Genomic DNA, 27,253 nt, shown 5'->3' with positions numbered 1-27,253 from the left:
ACTTTGCGCGGTCGCTACGTTAACGGGAAAAAACTAAGCAAGAGTCACTACAGTAAAATGAAAGCCATCAATCCAGTGATATTTAAGTGACAAGTGGATTTTCAGATGGCTAAAAAGGAGTGATCCTCAGGTGGGCATGCACCTTTCTAGTGTGTGTGTGTGTGCACGTATGTGTGCCTGTACTGTACGTGTACATGTGTGCCTGTGTCTGTGCATGTGTTTGTGACTCACAGGGTGTGGTCGATGACTGGCCGGTGGTACTGCTCTCCGAGGTGTACGGTGTTTCCCTGGTCAGGGAGCCAGCGGAATGAATGGAGCAGGACAGAGGGAGCAGGACTGACCCTCTCCCAGCCACATGCAACACCCCCCTCAAAATCACATACCTCCTTTACTGGGGGACACACAGAAAGAAAGAAAGAAAGAAAGAAAGAAAGAAAGAAAGAAAGAAAGAAAGAAAGAAAGAAAGAAAGAAAGAAAGAAAGAAAGAAAGAAAGAAAGAAAGAAAGAAAGAAAGAAAGAAAGAAAGAAAGAAAGAAAGAAAGAAAGAAAGAAAGAAAGAAAGAAAGAAAGAAAGAAAGAAAGAAAGAAAGAAACAAACAAACAAACAAACAAACAAACAAACAAACAAACAAACAAACAAACAAACAAACAAACAAACAAACAAACAAACAAACAAACAAACAAACAAACAAACAAACAAACATTAGACAATACCTATGGTCTTTGAAAATTCTGAACAATTCTATTTCTGATTCAAGACAATTCTAGTGGTCTCTGTCTTCTCTGTGGATGAAGAGAGTGCACAGCAAGGACAGAAATAGGGTGGGAGAGAAAGAGAGAGAAGGGATAAATTCCAATAATCAAATTCTGGTCAAATCACAGCCCAGGGGCCATATGTATCAAGCAGATTTGCCTTTGAGACACACAGTTGAAAAGTTTAAATGGGGAGGCAAGACCTTATCCTATATACACACTGTCCCTGATCTGAGGGAACAAGGTCACTACCCACCACAGTGCTGTTCATCCAACCCATCGGAGCAGTCATGTCTAAAGTCACACACCCTGCTCTGGTCCACACACTCTCCGTGCGCACCACACACAAACTTCCCCTCTGGGCAGATGTGGGGCTGGACTGTAGGGGCTTCCGTCGGGGGGAAGGGGGTGGTGGGGCTCACCGAGGGCAAGTCCCCTGAAACAAACAAATACACACAACACATCCAACAAACTGTAACTCAATCTAGAGTGGGACACAGTTTTACATGCTGGTGGTAAGGTATAACTACAATCGGAAATCTTCCTGAAGAAAAATGGTGTGCTTACCTCAGCTGTCCCAAAAATGTTTTATGGCAGGGGAAGTGGTCTAAATAATAATAATAGATGTTGAATATTTTTGAATAAGGGTCTTGCTGAAGTATGTATACTAATTACCATTATAGAGCACACAGTCCAGGAAGGACAGGTCATCAATGGCGATGTCTCCATTGAAGTCATCACCGACTGTGCCCTCGACCAGAATCTGCCAACACAAACAACAATGTATGGCTCTGTGTGTGTATGTTTGTTTTCCATCTAAGTGCAGTGTGTGATACTGTATTTTATGGTAGTGTCCCAAATGGCAACTGATTCCCTATGTAGTGAACAGCTATATGGGCATTGGTCAATAGAAGTGCACTACATAGGGCTGCATCTCAAATTACACTCTATTCCCTATGTCCCTTTCAGCCTCCTCAGCAGGTTCAGCCTATAGCCTGGTAACTGTCACTCTACCAGGAGAGCAGCACAGTACGGAGAACAATTTACCTCAGAACACAGTTGTAGATTGTCGTTTCAGCATAAACCCAAAACGCTGAGTCCTGAGCAAGTCAAGCACTACAACCAGAGATGTAGTGCTGTTGTAGCGCGGGGGAGTGTCACTCCCTCACTTTTTCCTATTAGAGAATACACGAAGCTGGTACAAATATTTCTGGAAAATAGATTCCGATAAATTCTAAATAAATAGTATTTAATTACCACAAAAAGTCCATGAAAACAGTAGAATGGCAGACTAACTAAATGTGTAGACTATAGCAGCCTATAGGTAGGTAAATTGGGATTTCTTCCTTGTCTTCTCTCTCTCTCTCTCTCTCTCTCTGGGCCAAATGAGTTGGCCAAATCCGATGTAAGAAGAACCGTTAAAGACAGAAAACTCTATCAGGGGTTGCTAAAACGGCTGTCCTCAAAACAGTTTTTTTTATGGACTCGGGTTTCATGTCGTACGCACTTGAACTCGCCCAACTGTCCATGTGCAAAAATACTGATCCACCATATGAACCTTACCATCATACCCATGTGATTTATTTCCAAATTCACTGCCTGTCCTTTCTGCACCAGGGATCGAAGGGGGCTCAAATCACTCAATAACCTTCATGAAGATTTGACCTACATCTAATAGTCCTACTCATCACATTTGTATTGTTACTATTATTACAAATGGAAGATTATCACTTCTCACAATGGTGATCGTTTACAAGATCACACGATTCATTATTATTTTACATAACAGTACCGAACATAGTAGCATATACCTCCTCAGTCATTTCTTATCTGAAACTGAATAGTAAAAAATAACTACTCATGAGGCCAAAACTCAACAACTCGCGGCACTAGGCAGGATATGCAGTGCATTCGGACAGTATTCAGACCACTTGACTTTTTCCACATTTTGTTACCTTTCAATCTACAAACAATACCCCATAATGAGAAAGCAAAAGTATTCAGACCCTTTATTTAGTACTTTGTTGAAGCACCTTCAGCAGCGATTATCGCCTTGAGTCTTCTTGGGTATGACGCTACAAGCTTGGCACACCTCTATTTGGGGAGTTTCTCCCATTCTTCTCTGCAGATACTCTCAAGCTCTGTCAGGTTGGATGGGGAGCGTTGCTGCACAGCTATTTTCAGGTCTCTTCAGAGATGTTTAATCGTGTTCAAGTCCGGGCTCTGGCTGGGCCACTCAAGGACATTCAGAGACTTGTCCCGAACCCACTCCTGCGTTGTCTAGTCTGTGTGCTTATGGTCATTGTCCTGTTTGAAGGTGAACCTTTGCCCCAGTCTGACTTCCTGAGCGCTCTGTACTTTTCTCTGTTCATCTTTTCCTCGATCCTGACTAGTCTCCCAGTCCCTGCTGCTGAAAAACATCCCCACAGCGTGAACCACCACCATGGTTCACTGTAGGGATGGTGCCAGGTTTCCTCCAGACATGACGCTTGGCATTCAGGCCAAATAGTTCAATCTTGGTTTCATCAAACCAGAGAATCTTGTTTCTCATGGACTGAGAGTCTTTAGGTGCCTTTTGGCAAACTCCAAGAAGGCTGTCATGTGCCTTCTACTGAAGAGTGGCTTCTGTCTGGTCACTCTACTATAAAGTCCTGATTGGTGAAGTGCTGCAGAGATGGTTGTACTCCTGGAAGGTTCTCCCATCTCCACAGAGAAACTCTAGAGCTCTGTTAGAGTGAACATTGGGTTTTTGGTCACCTCCCTGACGAAGGCCCTTCTCCCCCGATTGCTCAGTTTGGCCGGGCAGCCAGCTCTAGGAAGAGTCTTGGCGGTTCCAAACTTCTTCCATTTAAGAATGATGGAGACCACTGTGTTCTTGGGGACCTTCAATGCTGCAGACATTTTTTGGTACCCTTCCCCAGATCTGTGCCTCGACACAATCCTGTCGCGGGTCTCTATGGACAATTCCTTCGACCTCATGGAATGTTTTTTGCTCTGAAATGCACTGTCAAATGTGGGACCTTATATAGACAGGTGTGTGCCTTCCAAATCATGTCAAATCAATTGAATTAACCACAGGTGGACACCAATCAAGTTGTAGAAACACCTCAAGGATGATCAATGGAAACACGACGCACCTGAGCTCAATTTCGTGTCTCATAGCAAAGGGTTTGAATACTTATGTAAATAAGGTATTTCTGTTTTTGTTTTTTTTACATTTGCAAAAAAATTCTAAAAGCCTGTTTTCACTTTGTCATTTGGGGTATTGTGAGTAGGTTGATGAAGATTTTTTTTTAAATTTAATCCATTTTAGAATCAGGCCGTAACACAACAAAAAGTCAAGGGTCTGAATACTCTCTGAGATGCAGCCCTATGTAATACTCTGCACTGTATGCTTTGATCGAAACAAAATAGGCCTACGAGATAATAGTTTGATAACGCCGTATGCTTTAATTCGCTCACAAAACAGTCATTCAAAATCTAAATGAATATTCCCATGAAACTGATCGAGATCAAATGATTGGCATGCAGTTTAACTTGGTGTTTGAGGGAATTAAAAATGTAAATGTTCTTGTGACAATACGTGTGGGCATAGGGAGACATTGCAATTGGAGGATGCATTTTATGCATAGACCAATTCTACAATGATATTCAATAGGCTACAAATTTTGATTAGGAAATGATTAAGTAATTATGTTTTTATTGCGCTCCCTCAACTAAAAGATATTGCACTACACCTTTTACTCCAACGTCTCTCTTCAAATCCAATTAACTGGTAGCTAGTAAGCTAATGAAAAAACTCCCCCACTGACCACCCCCAGGTCTGTTCTATACTGGACAAAAATATAAACGCAACATGTAAAGTATTGGTCCCATGTTTCATGAGCTGAAATAAAAGATCCCAGAAATGTTCCATACGCACAAAAAGCTTATTTCTCTCAAATGTTGTTTATATCCCTGTTAGTGAGCATTGCTCCTTTACCAAGATAGTCCATCCATATGACAGGTATGACATATCAAGAAGCTGATTAAACAGCAGGATCATTACACAGGTGCACCTTGTGCTCTAAAATGTGCAGTTTTGTCACACAACACAACCACAAATGTCTCAAATGTTGAAGGAGTGTGCAATTGGCATGCTGACTGTAGGAATGTCCACCAGAGCTGTTGCCAGAGAATGTAATGTTCATTTCTCTACCCTAAGCCACCTTCAATGTAGTTTTAGAGAATTTGGCAGTACATATAACCGGTCTCCCAACCACAGACCACGTGTATGGAGTTTTGTGGGCGAACAGTTTACTGATGTCAACGTTGTGACCAGAGTGCCCCATTGTGGCAGTGAGGTTATGGTATTGGTAGGCATAAGCTACGAACAACGAATACTATTGCACTTTATCTATGGCAATTTGAATGCACAAAAATACCGTGACGAGATCTTGAGGCCCATTGTGAGGCCCATTTTTTTTGAAGGTATCTGTGACCAACAGATGCATATCTGTATTCCCAGTCATGTGAAATCCATAGATTAGAATCTAGTGAATTCATTTCAACTGACTGATTTCCTCATATGAACTGTAACTTAGTGAAATCTTTGAAATTGTTGCATGTTGCGTTTATATTTTTGTTCAGTATATTAGAATTCCACACAGAGTGGGAATTATACAGTGACATTCGGGGGAGCCTATTGGGCCTAATATTTTGTATGGGCCTAATAGTAAAGACAAAATTTAACAGTAAACATGTATTACATTTTAATGTGGCATGAACACAACCATTCATGATGTTTTCATCCGATTGTGAAACAAATCACTTCAAAAAGTAGGCTACCTGCAGCTGTGCACGTTCGTCCATAATTCCAGTGCACTGTGCACGTTTGACCCATTTGATAAATGTTAAGGGATATCTGTTACAAACACCATAAGTGTAATGACATTTGGTGATTGTCATTAAGCCTACTACAGTGGGGTGTATTCATGGATGCCACGGGAAACCATGCGTCCCCCAAAAATGTGAACAACAAAAAAAGTATGGAAGAACGTTTCATAATTATCCTTCAATTTGAAAGTGGCTCAATCTATCTCACTGGAGAGGTGAATTGTCATACTCTTTTTGGCCAGACAGTATCAGACACATGGGCTACACATACTGAGACAAAGGGGCGCTGTTTCGCTTGCTCAAGTGTTTTCTTCGGTGAGGTAGATGCATCTTGCTGTCGGTGCGCGTCCCGGTCAAATTATCAATATTTAGAGACCGCCCCCAAAGTTTGACATTTGTTGAGTTTAGAGGAACTCATGTCTCATTCAGCAGATCTTACCTCTCCCTTTCTCCCCCGTAATTCGGACTGATAGAGCAACGTGTGAGTGAGTGAGTGAGTGGATCTCCTTCACCCTTAGAGGGCTGCTTTTACACCTCCTACAGCTCACCTCAGGCCAGAGCCAATTAATCTGGACTGTTAATTGGATGTGAGCTGGAATAAACCCAAGTTTATTGGACAGAGGGGAGATATGCCGAGTCTAGGGAAGAACGTGACAACCCCTGACTACAGCATATTAGCTAGTAACTTAATCAGGCCCTCTTTGCTTCAGTGCAATTAAGCCTTGTTCACACCTTAATGCTCAAATCAGTTTTGTTTTTCAAATCTGTTTTGGAATACTGACTGCCCAAACAGCAAGTTACAAGTGACCAAATTGGATGTGTGTGTGTGTTCAGACAGCAGTCATTTGCTATCATGGCTACGCTAGTTGTCATAGTAACAATGGGTGTGTGCGCAGAAGTGTAGGTTGATTGGTGGTGGTGCTCATGCTTTTTATCACTCAGAGGTTATGTAGCAAGCTATGGCGACAACAATGCCTGCCATGGACGCTTCCCAGTTGTTTTGAGTGTTCAAAATCATAGTGTAAAGGGGGGATCACGGGACTCTTGAACGAGATGGCCGCATGAACTGAGAGTTCCGCACAAGTCATTTCCAATTCTTAATCTTACCTCCACTTCAAGTTAAACCCCGTTAGCTATAGTCAAAATAGCCACGGCGGCTACAAAAGGCAACGTTACCTGTGACATTTTAACCCGGACTCGAGCAATAGCCACCGAAAAAGCCTCCAAGAAACAGCTAGCTTCAGGAAAAAAACTAGCGCCATTAGCCAGGAGCGTGAGAACACGTCCCTTCCCAAGGCCCAACAACTGCCAACCTCATCCTCTGTTGAACACATCCTTTTATTTATTTTTTATTTTGTCTGCGAGAGGAATATGCCCTATAGCCTAACCTAGGCCTACTAACGTTTTAGCCTTCTTTTATTTCACCTTTAATGTGAAGTGGGACAATGAACCATTTACAGCGTGTTATCTTGTCTGTAGAACATGTAGGCTATTTGGGAGACACATCAACAGGAGGATCAGTGTTGTCAAGTTGATGTTCATGTGTATGATTGCGTTTTTATTCTGTTGATATAACAAATAACTTATCCTATAGATTCCTCTTAGGGATTTGTTCCCTCACTTCTGTTTTTGATTTATTTAACCTTTATTTAACTAGGCAAGTCAGTTAAAGAACAAATTCTTATTTACAATGACGACCTACACCGGCCAAACCTGGACGACGCTGGACCAATTGTATGCCGCCCTATGGGACTCCCAGTCACGGCCGGTTGGGATATAGCCTGGATTCAAATCAGTGTGTCTGCAGTGACGCCTCTAGCACTGAGATGCAGTGCCTTAAACCGCTGCGCCACTCGGGATTAAGCCTATGTCCTTTGGAGGATTTGGAGGATTTATTTGGAGGCTGGGCTATTGCTTTTGTTTACTTTATTTCTCCCTCTCTTTTTAAAGGTGGCCTGGACGGATGCTACATTGTCACTCAGTTAATGCGGAGCGGAGAGGATGAGGCATTGATCGCATTTTTCGGAAACACAGAATTGCGACTAAGCTTGGGGTTAACAGATCCAACAGGAAACAGTATGTCGAGTTGTTTGGGAATTCGGCTGTGGTGTTCAGAGATTGTTCTTTTTTCTTTTTTTTTTTTCATGTGATTGCAGCTGTAACTATTATCCACCTATATACCCAGAGATGACTTGCACTAGAGTTCCATAACTGTACAATGACTTTGACTAGTACCTTTAATCTACTGATATGGAACTGCCATGGGCTAGGTCCTGCAATAAAACGGAAAAAGATACTATGTGCTCTCAAAAAAGAAAAAGCAGACATTGCGCTACGACAAGAGACCTCTGTGATGCCAGTTTAGCGAACACGCTAAACTGAGCAGAGCTTGGGTGGGACAGGTGTGTTTCTTTATCTTTCAAATCTAACTATAGAGGCACAGCCATATTTATCCATAAGCATGTTCCATTCAAAATTGACAAAAACACATCTGATCCAGAGGGAAGATTTCCTATAATAACTGGGTCACTGTACGGGCAACCAATTACTATCTTCAATATATACGCCCCCTAACACAGATACTCCCACTTTCATGTTGAAAATGATAACCCTGTTCAATGAGCATTGCGTTTCCTTTGGCGTGCTGGCTGGAGATTTTAATTGTACCCTCAACTCAACTCTGAACAAATCATCTCAAGTCCCCACCACAAACCCTAGATCGGCAAAGACGTTGAACTCTCTTACTAAAGAGAATGGGGACTGATAGATACCTGGAGAGGGACTAATAGCTCATCTGTGGACTATACATACTCCAATGTCCATAAAACCTACTCTCGTATAGAGTACATTTTTATCCCATAACTTCTGCCACTTGTACAATCGAACCCATAGCACTTTCAAATCACGCCTTTGTCCGCCTCTGCTTTGACCTCTGTAAAAACGTCCCAAGGTCAAAGAATTGGAAATTCAACACCTCCATTTTATAAAACAAAGCATTCCATACATTGGTCACTTCATGGATAGACAACTATACACAAGACAGCAAAGACTTTAATGTTTCTCCGGCCACAATATGGGACGCTCCCAAAGCCACACTAAGAGGTCATCTATTTGCATATGCTTCCTCTAAGAAAATAGCAATGGAAGCACACAGGTTAGATTTTGAAAGGGAGCTGGAATGCTGAAAAAACAACATACATACATATATATATATACATACATACATACATACATACATACATACATACATACATACATACATACATACATACATACATACATACATACATACATATATATATCAATTGTGCAAGTTCTCCCACTTAAAAAGATGAGAGAGGCCTGTAATTTTCATCATAGGTACACTTCACCTATGACAGACAAAATGAGAAAAATAATTCCAGAAAATCACATTGTAGAATTTTTAATGAATTTATTTGCAAATTATGGTGGAAAATAAGTATTTGGTCAATAACAAAAGTTTATCTCAATACTTTGTTATATACCCTTTGTTGGCAATGACAGAGGTAAAATGTTTTCTGTAAGTCTTCACAAGGTTTTCACACACTATTGCTGGTATTTTGGCCCATTCCTCCATGCAGATCTCCTCTAGAGCAGTGATGTTTTGGGGCTGTTGCTGGGCAACACGGACTTTCAACTCCCTCCAAATATTTTCTATGGGGTTGAGATCTGGAGACTGGCTAGGCCACTCCAGGACCTTGAAATGCTTCTTACGAAGCCACTCCTTCGTTGCCCGAGCGGTGTGTTTAGGATCAATGTCATGCTGAAAGACCCAGCCATGTTTCATCTTCAATGCCCTTGCTGATGGAAGGAGGTTTTCACTCAAAATCTCACGATACATGGTCCCATTCATTCTTTCCTTTACACGGATCAGTCGTCCTGGTCCCTTTGCAGAAAAACAATCCCAAAGCATGATGTTTCCACCCCCATGCTTCACAGTAGGTATGGTGTTCTTTGGATGCAACTCAGCATTCTTTGTCCTCCAAACACGATGAGTTGAGTTTTTACCAAAAAGTTCTATTTTGGTTTCATCTGACCATATGACATTCTCCCAATCTTCTTCTGGATCATCCAAATGCTCTCTAGCAAACTTCAGACGGGCCTGGATATGTACTGGCTTAAGCAGGGGGACACGTCTGGCACTGCAGGATTTGAGTCCCTGGCGGCGTAGTGTGTTACTGATGGTAGGCTTTGTTACTTTGGTCCCAGCTCTCATTCACTAGGTCCCCCCGTGTGGTTCTGGGATTTTTGCTCACCGTTCTTGTGATCATTTTGACCCCACGGGGTGAGATCTTGCGTGGAGCCCCAGATCGAGGGAGATTATCAGTGGTCTTGTATGTCTTCCATTTCCTAATAATTGCTCCCACAGTTGATTTCTTCAAACCAAGCTGCTTACCTATTGCAGATTCAGTCTTCCCAGCCTGGTGCTGGTCTACAATTTTGTTTCTGGTGTCCTTTGACAGCTCTTTGGTCTTGGCCATAGTGGAGTTTGGAGTGTGACTGTGTGAGGTTGTGGACAGGTGTCTTTTCTACTGATAACAAGTTCAAACAGGTGCCATTAATACAGGTAACGAGTGGAGGACAGAGGAGCCTCTTAAAATAGAAGTTACAGGTCTGTGAGAGCCAGAAATCTTGCTTATTTGTAGGTGACCAAATACTTATTTTCCACCTTTATTTGCAAATAAATTCATTAAAAATCCTACAATGTGATATTCTGGATTTTTTTTCTAATTTTGTCTGTCATAGTTGAAGTGTACCTATGATGAAAATTACAGGCCTCTCATCTTTTTAAGTGGGAGAACTTGCACAATTGGTGGCTGACTAAATACTTTTTTGCCCCACTGTATATATATATTTATATAAACAATCAACAGACAGCTCCTCCTGGAGTCAACTAAAAGCAGCCCAAGCCAAACTAAACTTGGACTATACTCGAGAGATTAAAAAACATGTTTTCTTTACTAATCAGAAATACCATGAGTATAGCAACAAGCCTAGCAGATTGCTTGCATACCAATTTAAAACAGATCAGTTCAAGCATACAATCATGGCAATCCGAACAGAAGATGACAAGGTCACTTATGATCCAGATAAGATACATTTTACTTTTCATGATTTTTACTGCAAATGATATACTTCTGAGAGAAAACATACAGAAGCAGAACTCCATTCCTTCATAGAGGAATCTCGCTACCAAAACTATCGGAGACCGACCAAGAAGATCTCGACTCCCCCTTCACTCCTGAGGAGGTCCTAGAGGCAATCATTTCCATGCCACCTAACAAGTCCCCAGGCCCAGACAGATTTCCAGAGAGTTCTACAAAGCTTTTTGGTCCCAGCTTAGCCCCATTTTCATGCCAACGCTGGAGGATTTTTGTGAAAACTGAGCTGTCCCAGACTCTATGTACACAGCTCGCATTACAGTGTTGCTCAAAAAAAGACAAGGACCCTCTATCCTGCTCGTACTTCTAGCCCATAAGCTTGTTGGTTTTCGATTACAGAATAATTACCAAATTGCTTGCCAAAAGACGAAACACTCTTCTTCCCAAAATAATAAAAGGGGACCAAACCGTCTTTTTAATATTATAGATCAGGTAAATGCACAAAAGACCCCTGTCCTGCTGGCTTCACTGAATGCTGAGAAGGCGTTTGACAGGATGGAGTGGAGCTTTCTGTTCTCCGTCTTAGAAAAGTTCAATATGGGCACCAAACTTTAGTAAATGGATTAAGTCCCCATATTCTCATCCAAATGCCATGGTGTCTACTCACGGTCTGAACTCTCACAGATTCCCTTGTGGAACAAAACAAGAATGCTCGCTGTCCCCCTGCTCTACTTGTTGGGGGCGGAGTTGATGAGGAGCGATCCAAGTATTATGGGGGTTTCTGCAGGTCAGAACAAGATTTCCCTCTACGCTGATCATGTCTTGCTCTACATATCCAATCCTGAGAAATCCCACCCTCCCATTTTATAGACACAATTGCTCACTGCGGCAAGTTGTCAGGATTTAAGATATATTTGAACAAATCCATTGTTTTCCTTCTCAATCTTCGACTCACCAGCTCTATGAAGACACTCTTCCCGTTCCAATGGAAGACACAGGGGTTTCAATACCTTGGAAGCTTTGTAACACCAGATCTGAATTGCCTTTTCAAGGAAAATTATCTCCCACTTCTGGATCGAATCAAGAATGATCTCAAAAACCTGGATTTCCCTCACAATTAGCTTAGTCGGAAGAATCAATGCTATCCATATGAACATCCTCCCTAGATTTAACTATTTATTTCAGATGCTCCCATGCTGTCTCCCAGTTTCTTTTTTCTAAACAACCAACCAACGCATCACCAAATGTATATGGGACAATAAAAAAACCTAGGATCAAGTTCTCTATTCTATCGAAACCTGACTCTAAGAGTGGTTTTGCACTTCCCTGCCTTCAATTGTACTACAAATCCACAACATGTTAACATGGATCACAAACAGACAAGACTCAATGTGGATTCAGATAAGAGGCCCAATCCTGTGGTCCATTGCCCCTAAGCTCAATTATATTCAGGAATAACTTTAGCGAAGTGGGCAACATACCCAAAACCTTTGTGATTTACAACGTCCTACTAGCATGGAGGGACTGTAAGAACATACCTCGGCATTTCCTCACAGATATGCTCTCACTCACCTATAACATGCAATCCAAACTTGCCCAAAGCCCTGAGTGATGCCAACTTTCATCTTCGGCATACTCTCGGGATCAGGAACGTGTCAGACCTGTTTCATCAGAACACAACTATACTGAAATCCTTTCAAGAGTTCTGCAGTGAATTCAATGTGCCAAGATCCAATTTAAAACATATATCTTTATATTAGACATGTCATTTTCCTCATTCACTTCCAAGGGGAGCTATGGAGCTCAGCTGAATGAAGTTGAGACCCTTCTTGCTACAGCACAATCCACCAAAGGCAAAATCTCCTATATCTATAGACTCCTTTCTGAGAATGTGGGCTCCTCAATAACCCCTTTGAAAATAATCTGGGAAAAGGACCTTTGTCTGACTATCAGTGAAGAGTTGTGGGGCGGATGTTTGCGACAGGGTATACTGCTCCTCTACTAAAATAAAAATGTTTTGTTTAATATATTTTTTTTTTATACAAATTTCTCTATAGAATGAATACAGACATTTCTCCTGATTGTAAAAGATGTACATCTGAAAGTGGAATTTGCTGTATATTCATGTATTTTGGAGTTGTAGAGAGATTATCAGATTTTGGCAATCTATACATACTGCTGCACAGAAAATACTAGATGTACAGTTTGATATAACCCTGTGTCTATCTTCTTGATGCCCAACAGGACTTTGTTCTTGATCCAGACAGAGAAAATGTGTTTAGGACTATCACATACTATCATTATCTACTGTGGGCTTCTAATTCTTCTAATTTAACATGTGGATTGACCAGACTGTTGATTTTCTTCCTCTTGAAAAGCTCACTTATAACCTCTTCAAGAGACAGCCCAGGTTTGATAGATTGGTCTCCACTACACAACTATATTTCAAAATTGGACAGAGTGAATGGCGTGATTAGGGAAATGTGTGTATATACTGTAGATGTTGTGTAAGGTGCTGCAAAACAAATTCCTCGCTTGTTGTCTCAGCTAAAGCTGGAAATAGCTATGATCACAGATAGTGCTGCTGCAAATATGTTGGTTTTGTTTTATTTATTAGATTATTTATGTCTGCCACATCTGTGGATGTGGAATGTGTTCTGTTTGTTAATAAAAAAATGTAATATTTTTTTAAAAGAAAATCATAGTGTAAGAACACTTTAAAAGCCTCAAAGGAAAAAAATATGCAACTTTCAAAACAAGTCATTTTTGGCTATCCACAGCAGTCAACTAGCTAGCTAGGTAGCTGTTACGCTTTCTAGCACAATCACTAAATTGTTTAGAAACAATTAACAAGCCCATTAGCTACAACTTGTTCTTGTCAAAAATGTCAGAGTAGCTAGCAAGCAACAGGATGTGCCAAATAACAGTCTAAAAACCACTTGAGGACAAATAAATCAGATCAAGTTGCATGGCCAAGAATCAGATTTGTATCTGATTTCAAAACAACCTACCAAGGTGGTTTGAAATGTCCATTGAAATATCTGATTCAATGTGCTTTTTTTGGCTATTCAGACTGCAGGAAAAGAACAGCTTCCAATCAGATATGCAAAAAAAATGCCAATGCGAACAAGGCTTTAGAACAACGAAGAACTCAAGTGAGGCCTGTTTAACTACAGCATGCAATTTGTGTTGTCCGATTGGAAGTGAACAGTTGACCGACTGATGTCAATGTGGACTGTTTTCTGTTGAGTCTCAGAGCAGTGGCGGGTATCTCTTTAGGAGGTAAAAGTGTGGTTTAATAACAGAAATACCACTAAACCAACCATCCATCAGAAAGGCTCACCAGACGACAACATCAATAAACCATCACATATAAAGATTCTCTCTGGCACTAATTTGAAGAGTTTTGAATGAGTTACCTAAAGGGTTGCAAAAGAGGGAACTTTCCCCAAATTCCCTGTTTTTCCAGAAATCCTGATTGGAGGATTCCCCAATTTGCTGCTTATTCCCTCCTGATTCCAGGAAACTTCCAATCTGGGATTTCTAGAAAACCTGGGAATTTTGGGAAAGTTTGCCAGAATTTTGCAACCCTAGTTACCTGGAAGGGCTTGGCGCTGTTGAGGTAGAGAGTTTTCCTGTGCCACAGGTTGCCCTGGTCGCCGTAGCGCACCCACAGCATGTGACCATGGCCAGGCTTGGTGGTCCTCATGTACACGGCCAGGCGGAACACATGAGACCCAAACATGTGGTAGTGGAAGCGGAACACACAGGGGTGGCGGGGGCCTGTGCCGATGCTGGGCATTCCGTTACCATGGTGGAGGGTAGGCTGGAACACTGGGCTGACCAGCACAGCCGTGTCCTTAAACTCCTGGGGGGCAGAGGACTCGATGTACAGGTAGTGACCGTTGACGTTGCCCAGGGTATGGTCCTTCCAGGGGCCAGTTTGGAGGGTGGGCGTTGGTCCCTGGATGTGCGTCCAGTCAAAGATGTCACCTCCCTTGTGGCTCTGCTCCTGGGTCCAGCTACACAGTCCCTGTTCAAAGTCACAAATCAGCTCCGCGGCTGAGAGAGGAAGAGATGGAGAGGAAGACAATATTGACAGAGAGAAAGAGTTTTCCTGTTATCGTCCCACAAAATATGGTGCTATAAGAGCAAAGTGCTTAGCCAAAATGTTCCAATTTTGTTGTATGTTCTAGTATCTCACACATGTACTGTACATTCTATTTTGATTGTATGGTTGCCTCTGTCTGTCTGTGTGAGTATGACTCACAGCAGTCATCCTCGTCCGAGCCATCCCCACAGTCGTCCACCAGGTCACAAAGCTGCAGGTGCTCCACACATGCCCGGCTCCGCAAGCAGTGGAAGTGGGTGTGGCTGGGGCACTGCCCCGCCTCCACCGCTGGGGGTAACAAGCAGTTCTGGAAGCTGATGTCGTCCAGGGCGGAGACTCCATCAAACACGCCCAGGCTGAGCTTAGCCAATAAGAACTGGAAGGGCTGAGTGATTCGGCCCAGCTGCACCGTGACCCGGTTCCAGTGGTTCCCTTGGTTATAGAGGGTTTGCCACAGCACGGTGGTGTTGTCCATGCCAGCGATACGCAGGTACATTTCTGCAGCCCCCACCGAGATGCCTGAGTTATAATGCCTGGGTGTGTGGGGGTAGAGAGGGATAATTGTTTGCGTCCCAAATGGCAAACTATTCCCTCTATAGTGCACTACTTGGTCAAAAGTAGTTCACTATGTAGGGAATAGGTTGCAATTTGGGACGCACACATTACATACTACTGATACATAACAGCCATTTGACCAGGCTGGTTTGCAACCCATCAGAGTTTTCTGTTGAAGTGTACTTCATTTCTTGAGACGAGGTAATGATTTGTCCAGGAATGATAATGTAACATGCCGGACATTAAACGCGAACATTTCTGCTTGCTCTGGAGAAAATGAAATTGATAAACCCTCGAACTGCAATTTTCTGACAAATGTAGCATTCCAATCATCCAAAGGAAATATACAATCTGTCTTCTGACAGGGATGTTAAACAGCCATAAAAGTGTCATAATGTGACCGATTCAGATGCACGTCTCACTACTGACTGAAGCTACGAAATGGGATATGCTCATAGAGCAAAAAGAGAGGGAGAGAGAGGCAGAGCTAGTGAAATACTGCACTTGAACATCTATAACTCAAATTGGCAGTCTAAAACAGCAGAGCTTTAGATAGGCATGTGATATATCTACAGACCAATGAGTTCGGGAGAAATTCAGCGTTATCTCAATTCATGCCTATTCTGTTGAGAGAGACAGCGGTAAATATTTTGTATGTAGCACAGTGTCGCGGTGCCCCATAGAGAAAGTGAGCCACTGTACTGAGATAATCAAAAGCTATACCCTGAGGCACCCCAGTGTGGAAATAACATCAGACCCATTACTGAACCATGAGGAATGGAATCTTCTAATGCCGTTTGTAAGATAACAGGGTCATTATCCTCACCAGAAGGTCATGGTGCACCCAGAGGCTGACTGTCGGTACTGGGGGCCCCGGAGAAAAGCCTTCTGGGAAATACTGCTACTGTTCTTCAAGACAAACATAAAGTGGCCTGCAATGAGAAGGGAAAGCAGAGGAGAACTTTACAACAGCATAAAAAACTGAAAATAGCAGAGCTGAGAGAAATGGACGGAGAGAAGGAAGGAGGGGGGAGAGAGGGAGGGAGGAAGGAGACATCCCATATAAAAAATAAACATGAGGAAGAAGCTATAAACGTACAACAATTAACCTGACTATCCTGATTGCAAAAATATATATATTTGAAAATGCAGAGGAAGAAGAGCACATAAAGTTTGGGAGTGGGTGAAATATTGCGCAGAGGTGTGTGGTTTTTAATACCAGGCGGGAGAGATGTCGATTTCCCCTCTATTATTCAGATGGCTGAGAAAGCGTTTCTCTCTCTCCAGACGCCGCTGCTCTCTCTGGCTCTGTACTTACAAAATTACCAGCCGGGGCATTTTCTGAAGAAGTGATTGATTTAATCTGTGAGTAATATTATTTTATTCTGCCTCTTATTTCCAAACCGACAGCGTCGAGCCGACACCACACAGCCTCTTATCAGGCAATCACACCTCTGTGCTTATTCCATTAGCTCGCTCTGTGGGGGGTGGGGGAGATAACTATTTTCAGACCACAGTGTTGCCTAGCTCTGGTTCATGGTGTTAGGTGCGATTTTCTGACACTGATGCTGTTAGGAAGAAGCACGTAACACCCTGGACCAGAGCTAGCGTTACTGTGCTGTTTGGAGTGTTGTGTGGTGTTGTGTTGACAGTGACACCTTCCTCCTACCCTGGCTGCTGTTGGTGGAGTGGTCCAGAGGAGGGATCTGGCCCTGGTGGTCCAGTGGTACGGTCATTGCTGAGCCCCTGACCCAGTCGAAACCATCCCCCTGGGCAAAGCCATACTCATGCCAGCCACAAGAGTCACTCTCAAAGTCACAGAAGGAGCCTGGGTGAAGAGAGAGCATAAGTAAGTAAGTGTATTTCAAGCTTGCTTGTGTTCTTCTCTGGGATTTCTGTGTACTTTTTAAACTGTAGTAATGTTTTACCACAAAATAAATCAAATCAACAAGACAATGAATTCAATGGCATCGAGCAGAAGGAGGGTCAATGCTTTCCTACATTGAAATGCAATAGGATTGGAACTGACCCCCATTCTGACCTCCGGACTACGTTTGACTAATTCATAGCTTCAACTACATTGGACAATGAAGAAGTACTCTTACATCAAACTTCAACAACCTGAAGGATCAAACGTGATCATTTCTGATATAGCCTACAACTGTAGCAAAAAAAAATGATGAAACTACAAAAAGACAGAAGCTTGAGCACAGCACCTGGGATACGCCCAGGGTTGTTTATGGGATTTGGAGTTTGGTGTGTTTGTTACTTGGCATTTTTGGCAACAGGGTTCTTACGGCAGCTGGCTTCATCCTCCCCGCCAGGACAATGTGGGGTGAAGTCACACACCTTGCCCTCATCAATACACTCCCCACTGGCACAGGTAAAGGAGGAGGGGGGGCACAGAAGGACTGGGGACAGAGGAACACTGCTATCTGGGGCTGGGAATGAAAGCAGATAAAGAACATAGAAAGGAAGGAATATACATATCACATGGCAAGACAATGCTATTACTGGTAGCAGTAAACAATGTGGACTAGGGACAGTGTAGAGGCCTTTCAGACAGTGTCCTAAATGGCATTGTATCCCCTATATAGTGCACTACTATAGGCCCTGGTCAAAAGTAGTGCACTACAGTGACTTCAGAAAGTATTCACACCCCTTGACGTTTTCACATTTTGTTGTGTTACAAAGTTTTAAATGTATTTATTTGTATTTTTTTGTCAACGATCTTCACAAAATACTCTGTAGAGTTTGAGGGCACTATGGTGTTGAACACTGAGCTGTAGTCAATGAATAGCATTCTCACATAGGTGTTCCTTTAGTCCAGATGGGAAAGGGCAGTGTGGAGTGCAATAGAGATTGCATCATCTGTGGATCTGTTGAGGCGGTATGCAAATTGAGTGCGTCTAGGGTTTCTGGGATAATGGTGTTGATGTGAGCCATGACCAGCCTTTCAAAGCACTTCATGGCTACAGAAGTGAGTGCTACGGGTCGGTAGTCATTTAGGCACATTGGCTGCGGAGAGCGGGATCACACAGTCTTCCGGAACAGCTGGTGCTCTCATGCATGTTACAGTGTTATTTGCCTCGAAGCGAGCATAAAAGTAGTTTAGCTCGTCTGGAAGGCTCGTGTCACATGCTCTCGGCTGTGCTTCCCTTTGTAGTCTGTAATGGTTTGCAAGCCCTGCCACATCCAACGAGCATCAGAGCCGGTGTAGTACGATTCCATCTTGTATTGTCCTGTATTGATGCTTTGCCTGTTTGACGGTTCGTCGGAGGGCATAGCGGGATTTCTTATAAGCTTCCGGGTTAGATTCCCACTCACTAAAAGCGGCAGCTCTAGCCTTTAGCTCAGTGCGGATGCTGCCTGTAATCCATGGCTTCTGGTTAGGGTATGTACTGTATGTACGGTCACTGTGGGGACGACGTCATCGATGCACTTATTGATGAAGCCAATGACTGATGTGGTGTACTTCTCAATGCCATCGGAGGAATCCCAGAACTCATTCCAGTCTGTGCTAGAAAAACAGTCCTGTAGCTTAGCATCTGCTTCATCAGACCACTTTTTTATTGATCTAGTCACTGGTGCTTTCTGCTTTAATTTTTGCTTGTAAGCAGGAATCAGGGGGATGGAATTATGGTCAGATTTGCCAAATGGAGGGCAACGGAGAGCTTTGAATGTGTCTCTGTGTGTGGAATATAGATGGTCCAGAGTTTTCTTCTCCTCTAGTTGCACATTTAATACGCTGATAGAAATTTGGTAAAACGGATTTAAGTTTCCCTGCATTAAAGTCCCCTACTAGGAGCTCCGCCTCTGGGTGAGCGTTTTCTTGTTTGTTTATGGTGGAATACAGCTCACTCTGACTGTAGTGGTATGTAAACAGCAACGTAAAACACAGATGAAAACTCTAGGTAGATAGTGTGGTCCACAGCTTATCATGAGATATTCTATCTCAGGCGAGCAATAGTTCGAGACTTCCTTAGATATCGTGCACCAACTTTTATTTACAAAAATATATAGTCCACCGCCCCTTGTCTTACCAGACGCCGCTGTTGTATCCTGCTGGTATAGCGTGTAGCCAGCCAGCTGAATGTTGATAGTGTTGTCTTTCAGCCACGACTCTCCGTGAAGCATAAGATATTACAGTTTTAATGTCCCGTTGGTAGTTAAATCTTCCGTGTAGCTCGTAGATTTTATTCTCCAAAGATTGCACGTTTGCTAGCAAAATGGAGGGAAGCGGGGGTTTATTCGATCGCCTACGAATTCTCAGAAGGTGGCCCGCCCTTTGGCCCCTTTTTCTCCACCTCCTCTTCACGCAAATCGCGGGGATCTGGGTCTATTCCCGAGAAAGCAATATATCCTTTGCGTCGGGCTCGTCAGAGTTGTGAAAGGAAAAAAATATTCTGCTAGTCCATGGTGAATAATCACAGTCCTGATGTCTAGAAGTTCTTTCAGGTCATAAGAGACGGTAGCGGCAACATTAGGAACAAAATAAGTAAAAAAATAAGTTTCAAACAAAGCAAATAAACAAAAAACACAAAAGGTTGATGGACACATAAAACGTCTACCTTCCTCTCCAGTACCATTGATACAACTGCCAAAGTGTAATTAATAACTTCACCATGCTTAAAGAAATATTAATTGTCTGCTTTTTTTTATGTTTACCATTCTACCAATAGGTGCCCTTCTTTGCAAGGCAACCTCTGTGGTATTTGTGGTTGATTCTGTGCTTGTAATTCACTGCTCGACTGAGGGACCTTACAGATAATTGTATGTCTGGGGTACAGAGATGAGGTAGTCATTCACAAATCATGTTAAACACTATTATTGCACACCGAGTGAGTTCACGCAACTTATTATGTGACGTGTAAGCAAATGTTTAGTCCTGAACTTATTTAGGCTTGCCATAACAAAGGTGTTGATTAGTTATTGACCCAAGACATTTCAGCTTTTCATTTTTTAAATTTATCTCAATTCTTTAAAAAAACGACATAATTCCACTTTGAGATTATGGGGTATTGTGTGTAGGTCAGTGACAAAATTCATAATGTATTCCATTTTAAATTCAGGCTGTAACACAACAAAAGTCAATAAGTAAAGGGGTGTGAATACTTTCTGAAGGCACTGTATATGGGGAATAGGGTGCCGTTTTAGATACAGACCTCATAATTCAGACAGAGCTCTACGTTATGTCTTGTTCACATGCAGGCACTTACAGCCATGATATCTATCCCTTGCACGTTTTTCATAAAGCTCCACTCATGTGAAATCACTGTGCACTAAAGAAAGCTACCCTTTAATCAGTCTTCATCCTCCATAAGAGTAAGTACATTATGTTGTTATTGCAGAGAGGATTTTGATTGGACCATGAAGTGATGAGAACCAATGGGAGCGTAGAGTTATTTAGATCAATATTGAGCCGTAGAGACTCTCTCTTAATTGGACTGAAATTAAATTCTGGCTTTTATATGAGAAGTATTGGAAACACGATTAAATAAAATAGTCCAATTTTCAGATGGGTTCTGGCTGGATATTGAAAAAAAAAGGCTTCTCTTCTCATTTCTTTGAGTAAGAACAGTAACTCACAAACATTGGAAAACTTTAAAAACAGAATGTACCGACATGTACAGGAAGTTCATGCATAGTTCCTCTGTTGCACTTGGATACTGTGGACTATAGTGCCGCCTGTGAGTTGCATCTGTTTTAAATACAGTAGGACCATCAGGATGTGTTTAGAACAGGTAGCAGGTCTATGCTAGCCTGGCAATCCAGACCGCATGGTACAACGCAAGCTGTCCACTTTGAGTTTGATATTAGTCAGGCTACATAAAATGTACAGGAAGGTCATGCTTAGTTCCTCTGTTGTACTTGGAGAATATAGACGAGTGGTTCTCAAATCTCTGCTCTGGAACCCCCAGACTATTCACAATTTGTTGTAGCCCTGATCTAGCTCAACTGATTCACCTAGTCAAGGGTTGATGATTAGTTGACAAGTTGTATCAGGTGTGCTAGCTCTGCAATAAATCAAATACATGGAGTGGCAAGGATCCCCTACAGGAGAGGTTTGAGAACTACTACTGTACTCTACAGTGACTGAGTTGTATATGTTTGAAATAAAACCATAAGGTTCTGTTTTGGAGGAGGTATCAAGTCTATGGCCTTGCCCTAGTATCTTGTGAATGAATGGGATAAAAAATAACATGTCCCTTCCCCTTGTAGCCTTTGGTAATAAAGATGACTATCTCCTGGATCGACTCCAGCAACATGAGTTGTGACTGACAGAGAGATCCAGGCTTCCGAACCAAATGCCACCCTATTCCCTACATGGTGCACTACTTTTAGTAATGTATTAGGTAGGGAATAGGTTTGAATTTGGGATGCAGGCATAGAGAGATCCAGACTGAGGAGCCAGCAGCCAGAAAGACACCCATTCAGTTCCTCTCCAGAGCCCCAGACAAAATAACTAAGAAAATCACTGGAACAGGTCAAAATTATTAATTTGGAGTAGCGTGTTCCACACACACATGCCCACCCACTCACTCACTCACAATCATACAAAAAGACAAGACATCCAAATCCCTTTAAACACACACAAAAGTACACATGCATTCCACTGACATCTACCTATGCAAAGTGTCTTTGTGTATGTATGTATATATATATATATATATATATATATATATATATATATATATGTGTGTGTGTGTGTGTGTGTGTATGTGTACATGCATGTGTGTCCCTTTGGAGATACACTGAGTGTACAACATATTAAGAACACTTGCTCTTTTCATGACAGACTGACCAGGTGAATACAGGTCAAACCTATGATCACTTATTAACCCGGATTTGTTTCAGGGGACGGGAATATTTACAATAACCTGTGTTTGTCATGTTTCATCCTGTATCCATGGTTTCCGTTTAATCGTGGGGTATTATTGATGGTTCTAAGCCCATTATTTGTGACAAAGCACTGTATCGGTATTTATAACCATTGTGGGGAAATACATCACTGCTGCAAACTTGCAGCCGAACTGGAGGTGATATGAATAATAACAGACATTGCGCATAAAGAAGCCAATGTAACTGAACAAAATGGCACGTGGTTAGATATAAAAGACGGGAGCTATATATCCAAAGAGGCTTTTCTTGGCTAAAAACACAATAATTTGTTTGTAATCTGCTGTGTATTCCTATTAGGCGAAACTGTTATATGGAGTGCATTCGGAAAGTATTCATACCCCTAGACTTTTTCCACATTTTGTTACGTTACAGCCTTAGGCTCAAATTTATTAAATTGTTTTTTTCCCCCCTCATCAATCTACACACAATACCTCATAATGACAAAGCAAAAACTGGTTTTTAGGAATACAGGTCGCAGTGGTGGGTAGTATATGGGTCTTTGGTGACAAAATGGATGGCACTGTGATAGACTGCATCCAATTTGCTGAGTAGAGTGTTAGAGGCTATTTTGAAAATGACATCACCGAAGTCAAGGATCAGTAGGATAGTCAGTTTTACGAGGGTATGTTTGGCAGCATTAGTGAAAGAGGCTTTGTTGCGAAATAGGAAGACGATTCTAGATTTAATTTTGGATTGGAGATGCTTAATATGTGTCTGGAAGGAGAGTTTACAGTCTAGCCAGACACCTAGGTATTATAGCTGTCAACATATTCTAAGTCAGAACTGTCCAGAGTAGTGATGCTAGTCGGGCGGGCGGGTGCGGATGGCGATCGGTTGAAGAGCATGCATTTCATTTTACTAGCATTTAAGAGCAGTTGGAGGCCACGGAAGGAGTGTTGTATGGCATTGAAGCTCGTTTAGAGGTTTGTTAACACAGTGTCCAAAGAAGGGCCAGAGGTATACAGAAGGGTGTCGTCTGCGTAGAGGTGTATCAAATAATCACCCGCAGAAAGAGCGACATCATTGATATCTACAGAGAAAAGAGTCGGCCCGAGAATTTAACCTTGTGGCACCCCCATAGAGACTGCCAGAGGTCCGGACAACAGGCCCTCCGATTTGACACACTGAACTCGGTAGTTGGTGAACCAGGCGAGGCAGTCATTAGAGAAACCAAGGCTGTTGAGTCTGCCGATGAGGATGTGGTGATTGACAGAGTCGAAAGCCTTGGCCAGGTCGATGAAGACGGCTGCACAGTACTGTCTTTTATCGATCAGAGGTTATGATGTCGTTTTGGACCTTGAGCATGGCTGAGGTGCACCCGTGACCAGCTTGGAAACCGGATTGCATAACGGAGAAGGTACGCTGGGATTCGAAATGGTTGGTAATCTGTTTGTTCACTTGGCTTTCGAAGACAAGCAGGGCAGGATGGATATAGATCTGTAACAGTTTGGAGAGGGGAATGACCGTGGCCGCTTTCCAATCTTTAGGAATCGCAGACGATACAAAAGAGAGGTTGAACAGACTAATAATAGAGGTTGCAACAATGGCAGCAGATAATTTTAGGAAGGTCCAGATGGTCTAGCCCAGCTGATTTGTAGAGATCCAGAATTTACAGCTCTATCAGAACATCAGCCGTCTGGATTTGGGTGAAGGAGAAGATGGGGGGGGGGGCGCTTGGGCCAGTTGTTGCGGGGGTTGCAGAGCTGTTGGCCGAGGTTGGGGTAGCCAGGTGGAAAGCATGGCCAGCCGTAGAGAAATGCTTATTGAAATTGTTGATTATCATGGTTTTATTGGTGGTGACAGTGTTTCCTAGCCTCAGTGCAGTGGGAAGCTGGGAGGAGGTGCTCTTATTCTCCATGGACTTTACATTATCCCAAAACTTTAGTGCTGCAGGATGCAAATTTCTGTTTGAAAAAGCTAGCCTTTGCTTTCCTAACTGCCTGTGTATATTGGTTCCTGACTTCCCTGAAACGTTGCATATCACAGGGACTATTCGATGCTAGTGCAGTACACCACAGGATGTTTTTGTGCTGGTCAAGGGCAGTAAAGTCTGGAGTGAACCAAGGACTATATCTGTTCTTAGTTCTACATTTTTTGAAAGGGGCATGCTTATTTAAGATGGTGAGGAAAGCACTTTCAAAGAACAACCAGGCGTCCTCTACTGACGGGATGAGGTCAATATTCTTCCAGGATACACAGGTCAGGTTGATTAGAAAGGCCTGCTCGCAGAAGTGTTTTAGGGAGCGTTTGACAGTGATGAGGGGTGGTGGTTTGACCGCGGACCCATAACGGACGCAGGCAATGAGGAAGTGATCGCTGAGATCCTGGTTGAAAACAGCAGAGGTGTTATTAGAGTGCAAGTTGGTCAGGAGGATATTTATGAGGGTGCCCATGTTAACGGATGTGGGGTTGTACCCGGTAGGTTCCTTGATCATTTGTGTGAAATTGAGGGCATCTACTTTATATTGTAGGATGGCAGGGGTGTTAATAAGCATATCCCAATTTAGGTCACCTAACAGTACGATCTCTGACGATAGATGGGGCAATCAATTCACATATGGTGTCCAATGCACAGCTGGGAGCTGAAGGGGGTCTATAACAAGTGGCAACAGTGAGGGACTTATTTCTGGAGAGATGGATTTTTAAAAGTAGAAACTCGAACTGTTTGGGCATAAACCTGGATAGTATGACAGACCTCTGCATGCTCTCTCTACAGTAGATAAACCTATGCATTGAGTGACGATGAGAGAGGTTGTATCTCTGGAGGTTCCAGTTAAGCTAGGTGCGGTCTCCGTATGTGTTGGGGGTGGGACAAAGGCGCTATCTGAGGCATGTTGAGCAGGACTAGGGGCTAAACAGTACACAAGGCATATTGACATTAGAGAGGCATAAAGCAATCACAGGTGTTGATTGGGAGAGCTAAAACAATGGGTAAGACAACAACAGGTAAACAGCTAAGACAACAACAATGGGCAAATGGCGATAAATGGGTAGAGAGGGTCAGTTAGCTACACACAGGGCCTGAGTTTGAGGCTGGGGCAGACAGATAAACAAAATGAAGTACTGTGTTAATGAACAGTCCAGCAAGCATCAGCTGTGTAGCCGAGTGATCATAGGGTCCAATGAGCAGCAATAGATGAAACAGGGAGCCGTTCGGTAGTCGTTACTACGCTAGGCGAGCCGGAGACACAGCGTTCAGAAAGCTAGCGGGCCGGGGCTAGCAGATGGGTCTTCACCGACATCCACAACGCAGTTGCCGGTTGAGAGCACATCGGCCAAATTATGTCAACAGACCAGCAGACCAGTCGTGATGGATCGGCGGGGTTCCGTGTCAACAAAGGGTCCAGGCCAACTGGCAAGAAAGGTATTGTAGTTGGTGTACTTAGTTTGCTAGCCGGGAGATGGGCCTAGCTCGAGGCTAGCTCGACGCTAACTGGTGCTTGCTTCTGGACAAGGTCATTAGCCACAATAGCCACTCGGTAGCAGCTAGCTAGCTGTGATGATCCGGTGTAATGGGTCCAGAGCTTGTGGCAGGAATCGGACTGGAAAAAAGCAGCCCGATATGCTCAGGGCTGATATTGCGCTGTGCAGACTGGCAGGTATTATCCAGGGCTATCCGGGCTAATGCGGCTGGCATCTGAGCTAAAGGTAAAGACCACTAGCAGTGGCTAACAATTACTAAATAGCTAGTAGCTAATTAGCTGGCTAGCTACTGATGGCTAGCCTCTGATGGAGGCTCCAGTTAAAGGTCTAACAAATAGCAGATCCATACCACATTGGGTGAGGTGGGTTGCAGGAAGGTATATTTAATCCGAAAATGGAGAACAGAGACTGAAATATATTGAAATGTATACAAAAAAACTAAACAAAACTCAATATTTACACGGGACAAAAACAATAGGTCTTACTGCTACGCTATCTTGGATCCATCCCCACAGCAATGATGCCGCCACCACCATGCTTCACCGTAGGGATGGTGCCAAGTTTCCTCCAGACATGACGCTTGGCATTCAGGCCAAAGGGTTCAATCTTGGTTTCATGTGCCTTTTACTGAGGAGTGGCTTCTGTTTGGCGACTCTACCATAAAGGGCTGATTGGTGGAGTGCTGCAGAGATGGTTGACCTTCTGGAAGGTTATCCCATCTCCACAGAGGAACTCTGGAGCTCTGTCAAAATGACCATCAGGTTCTTGGTCACCTCCGTGACCAAGGCCCTTCTCCCCCGAATGCTCAGTTTGGACAGGTGGCCAGCTTTAGGAAGAGTCTTGGTGGTTCCAAACTTCTTCCATTTAAGAATGATGGAGGCCACTGTGTTCTTGGGAACCTTCAATGTTGCAGAAATGTGTGAGAGAGCTTCAGCGAGAAGTTGCTTCTTAAAGTGCATGCTGTCCCTACCATCAATGTGGTTTCTAAAGCATCTTAAACAGCCAGCAGCACCAGCAGAGACCGAGAGAATGTAAGTGAACCAGTAGCTAAGTGAAAGAGCTAACTTGCTACCTCAATTCTAACGTTAGCTAGCTATAGCACATTTAGCTCACGTCTTCCATCTAAATAACACTAATAAAACTAATCAAATGTAAACATGTCTGCCAGCTGTTGGTGGCTAACTGCTGATTCTGTCATACTATAGATAGTGCAAGCCTATGGGAAAGAGTAGTTTTGGCCGCGACGGAGGTCACTGTTAGTTTATAGTTTTCATGGTGTTTATGGGGGTTGTGGGTTGCGGTAATATGGTCATTCTGTGGTTCCAGAAGAGTTTTTCTATACAGCCTGCTGAGTGTGGGATATACTAAAATATGACGCTTTGGCCATGGATCCAATCGCAGAACTGGTGGCATTTCGGGGAAGCCCCAGAGCCATGCTGTCTTCGTATTGTCGATTATGATCAATGGGAAAGTCAATTTTTGTTGTCAACTTTGACAATGTTGTCAAAGT

General features: G+C 43.0%; 1 protein-coding gene across 2 annotated transcripts in view; it reads right to left on the bottom strand.

Moving 5' to 3' along the window:
* malrd1 (MAM and LDL receptor class A domain containing 1) overlaps positions 1-27,253 on the bottom strand; it is a 110,849-nt gene that overhangs the window by 66,901 nt on the left and 16,695 nt on the right. For both annotated transcript variants that reach the window (XR_005036078.1, XM_036944252.1), the window contains exons 6-13: positions 17,715-17,858; positions 17,087-17,245; positions 16,244-16,349; positions 15,022-15,395; positions 14,350-14,813; positions 1,429-1,516; positions 1,010-1,189; positions 232-391 (exon numbers count right to left, since the gene is read on the bottom strand). Coding sequence is in view for 1 of the 2 variants with exons in the window: in XM_036944252.1 (XP_036800147.1) it covers positions 232-391; positions 1,010-1,189; positions 1,429-1,516; positions 14,350-14,813; positions 15,022-15,395; positions 16,244-16,349; positions 17,087-17,245; positions 17,715-17,858 (1,675 nt within the window). In the remaining variant the exon portion in view is untranslated. The remainder of the gene's footprint in view (positions 1-231; positions 392-1,009; positions 1,190-1,428; positions 1,517-14,349; positions 14,814-15,021; positions 15,396-16,243; positions 16,350-17,086; positions 17,246-17,714; positions 17,859-27,253) is intronic.

This window comes from Oncorhynchus mykiss, chromosome 15 (assembly GCF_013265735.2).
Source record: "Oncorhynchus mykiss isolate Arlee chromosome 15, USDA_OmykA_1.1, whole genome shotgun sequence".
Lineage (NCBI taxonomy): Eukaryota > Metazoa > Chordata > Actinopteri > Salmoniformes > Salmonidae > Oncorhynchus > Oncorhynchus mykiss.
The sequence above is the reverse complement of the archived record's forward strand: the minus strand, read 5'-3'. Positions and strand labels throughout refer to the sequence as shown.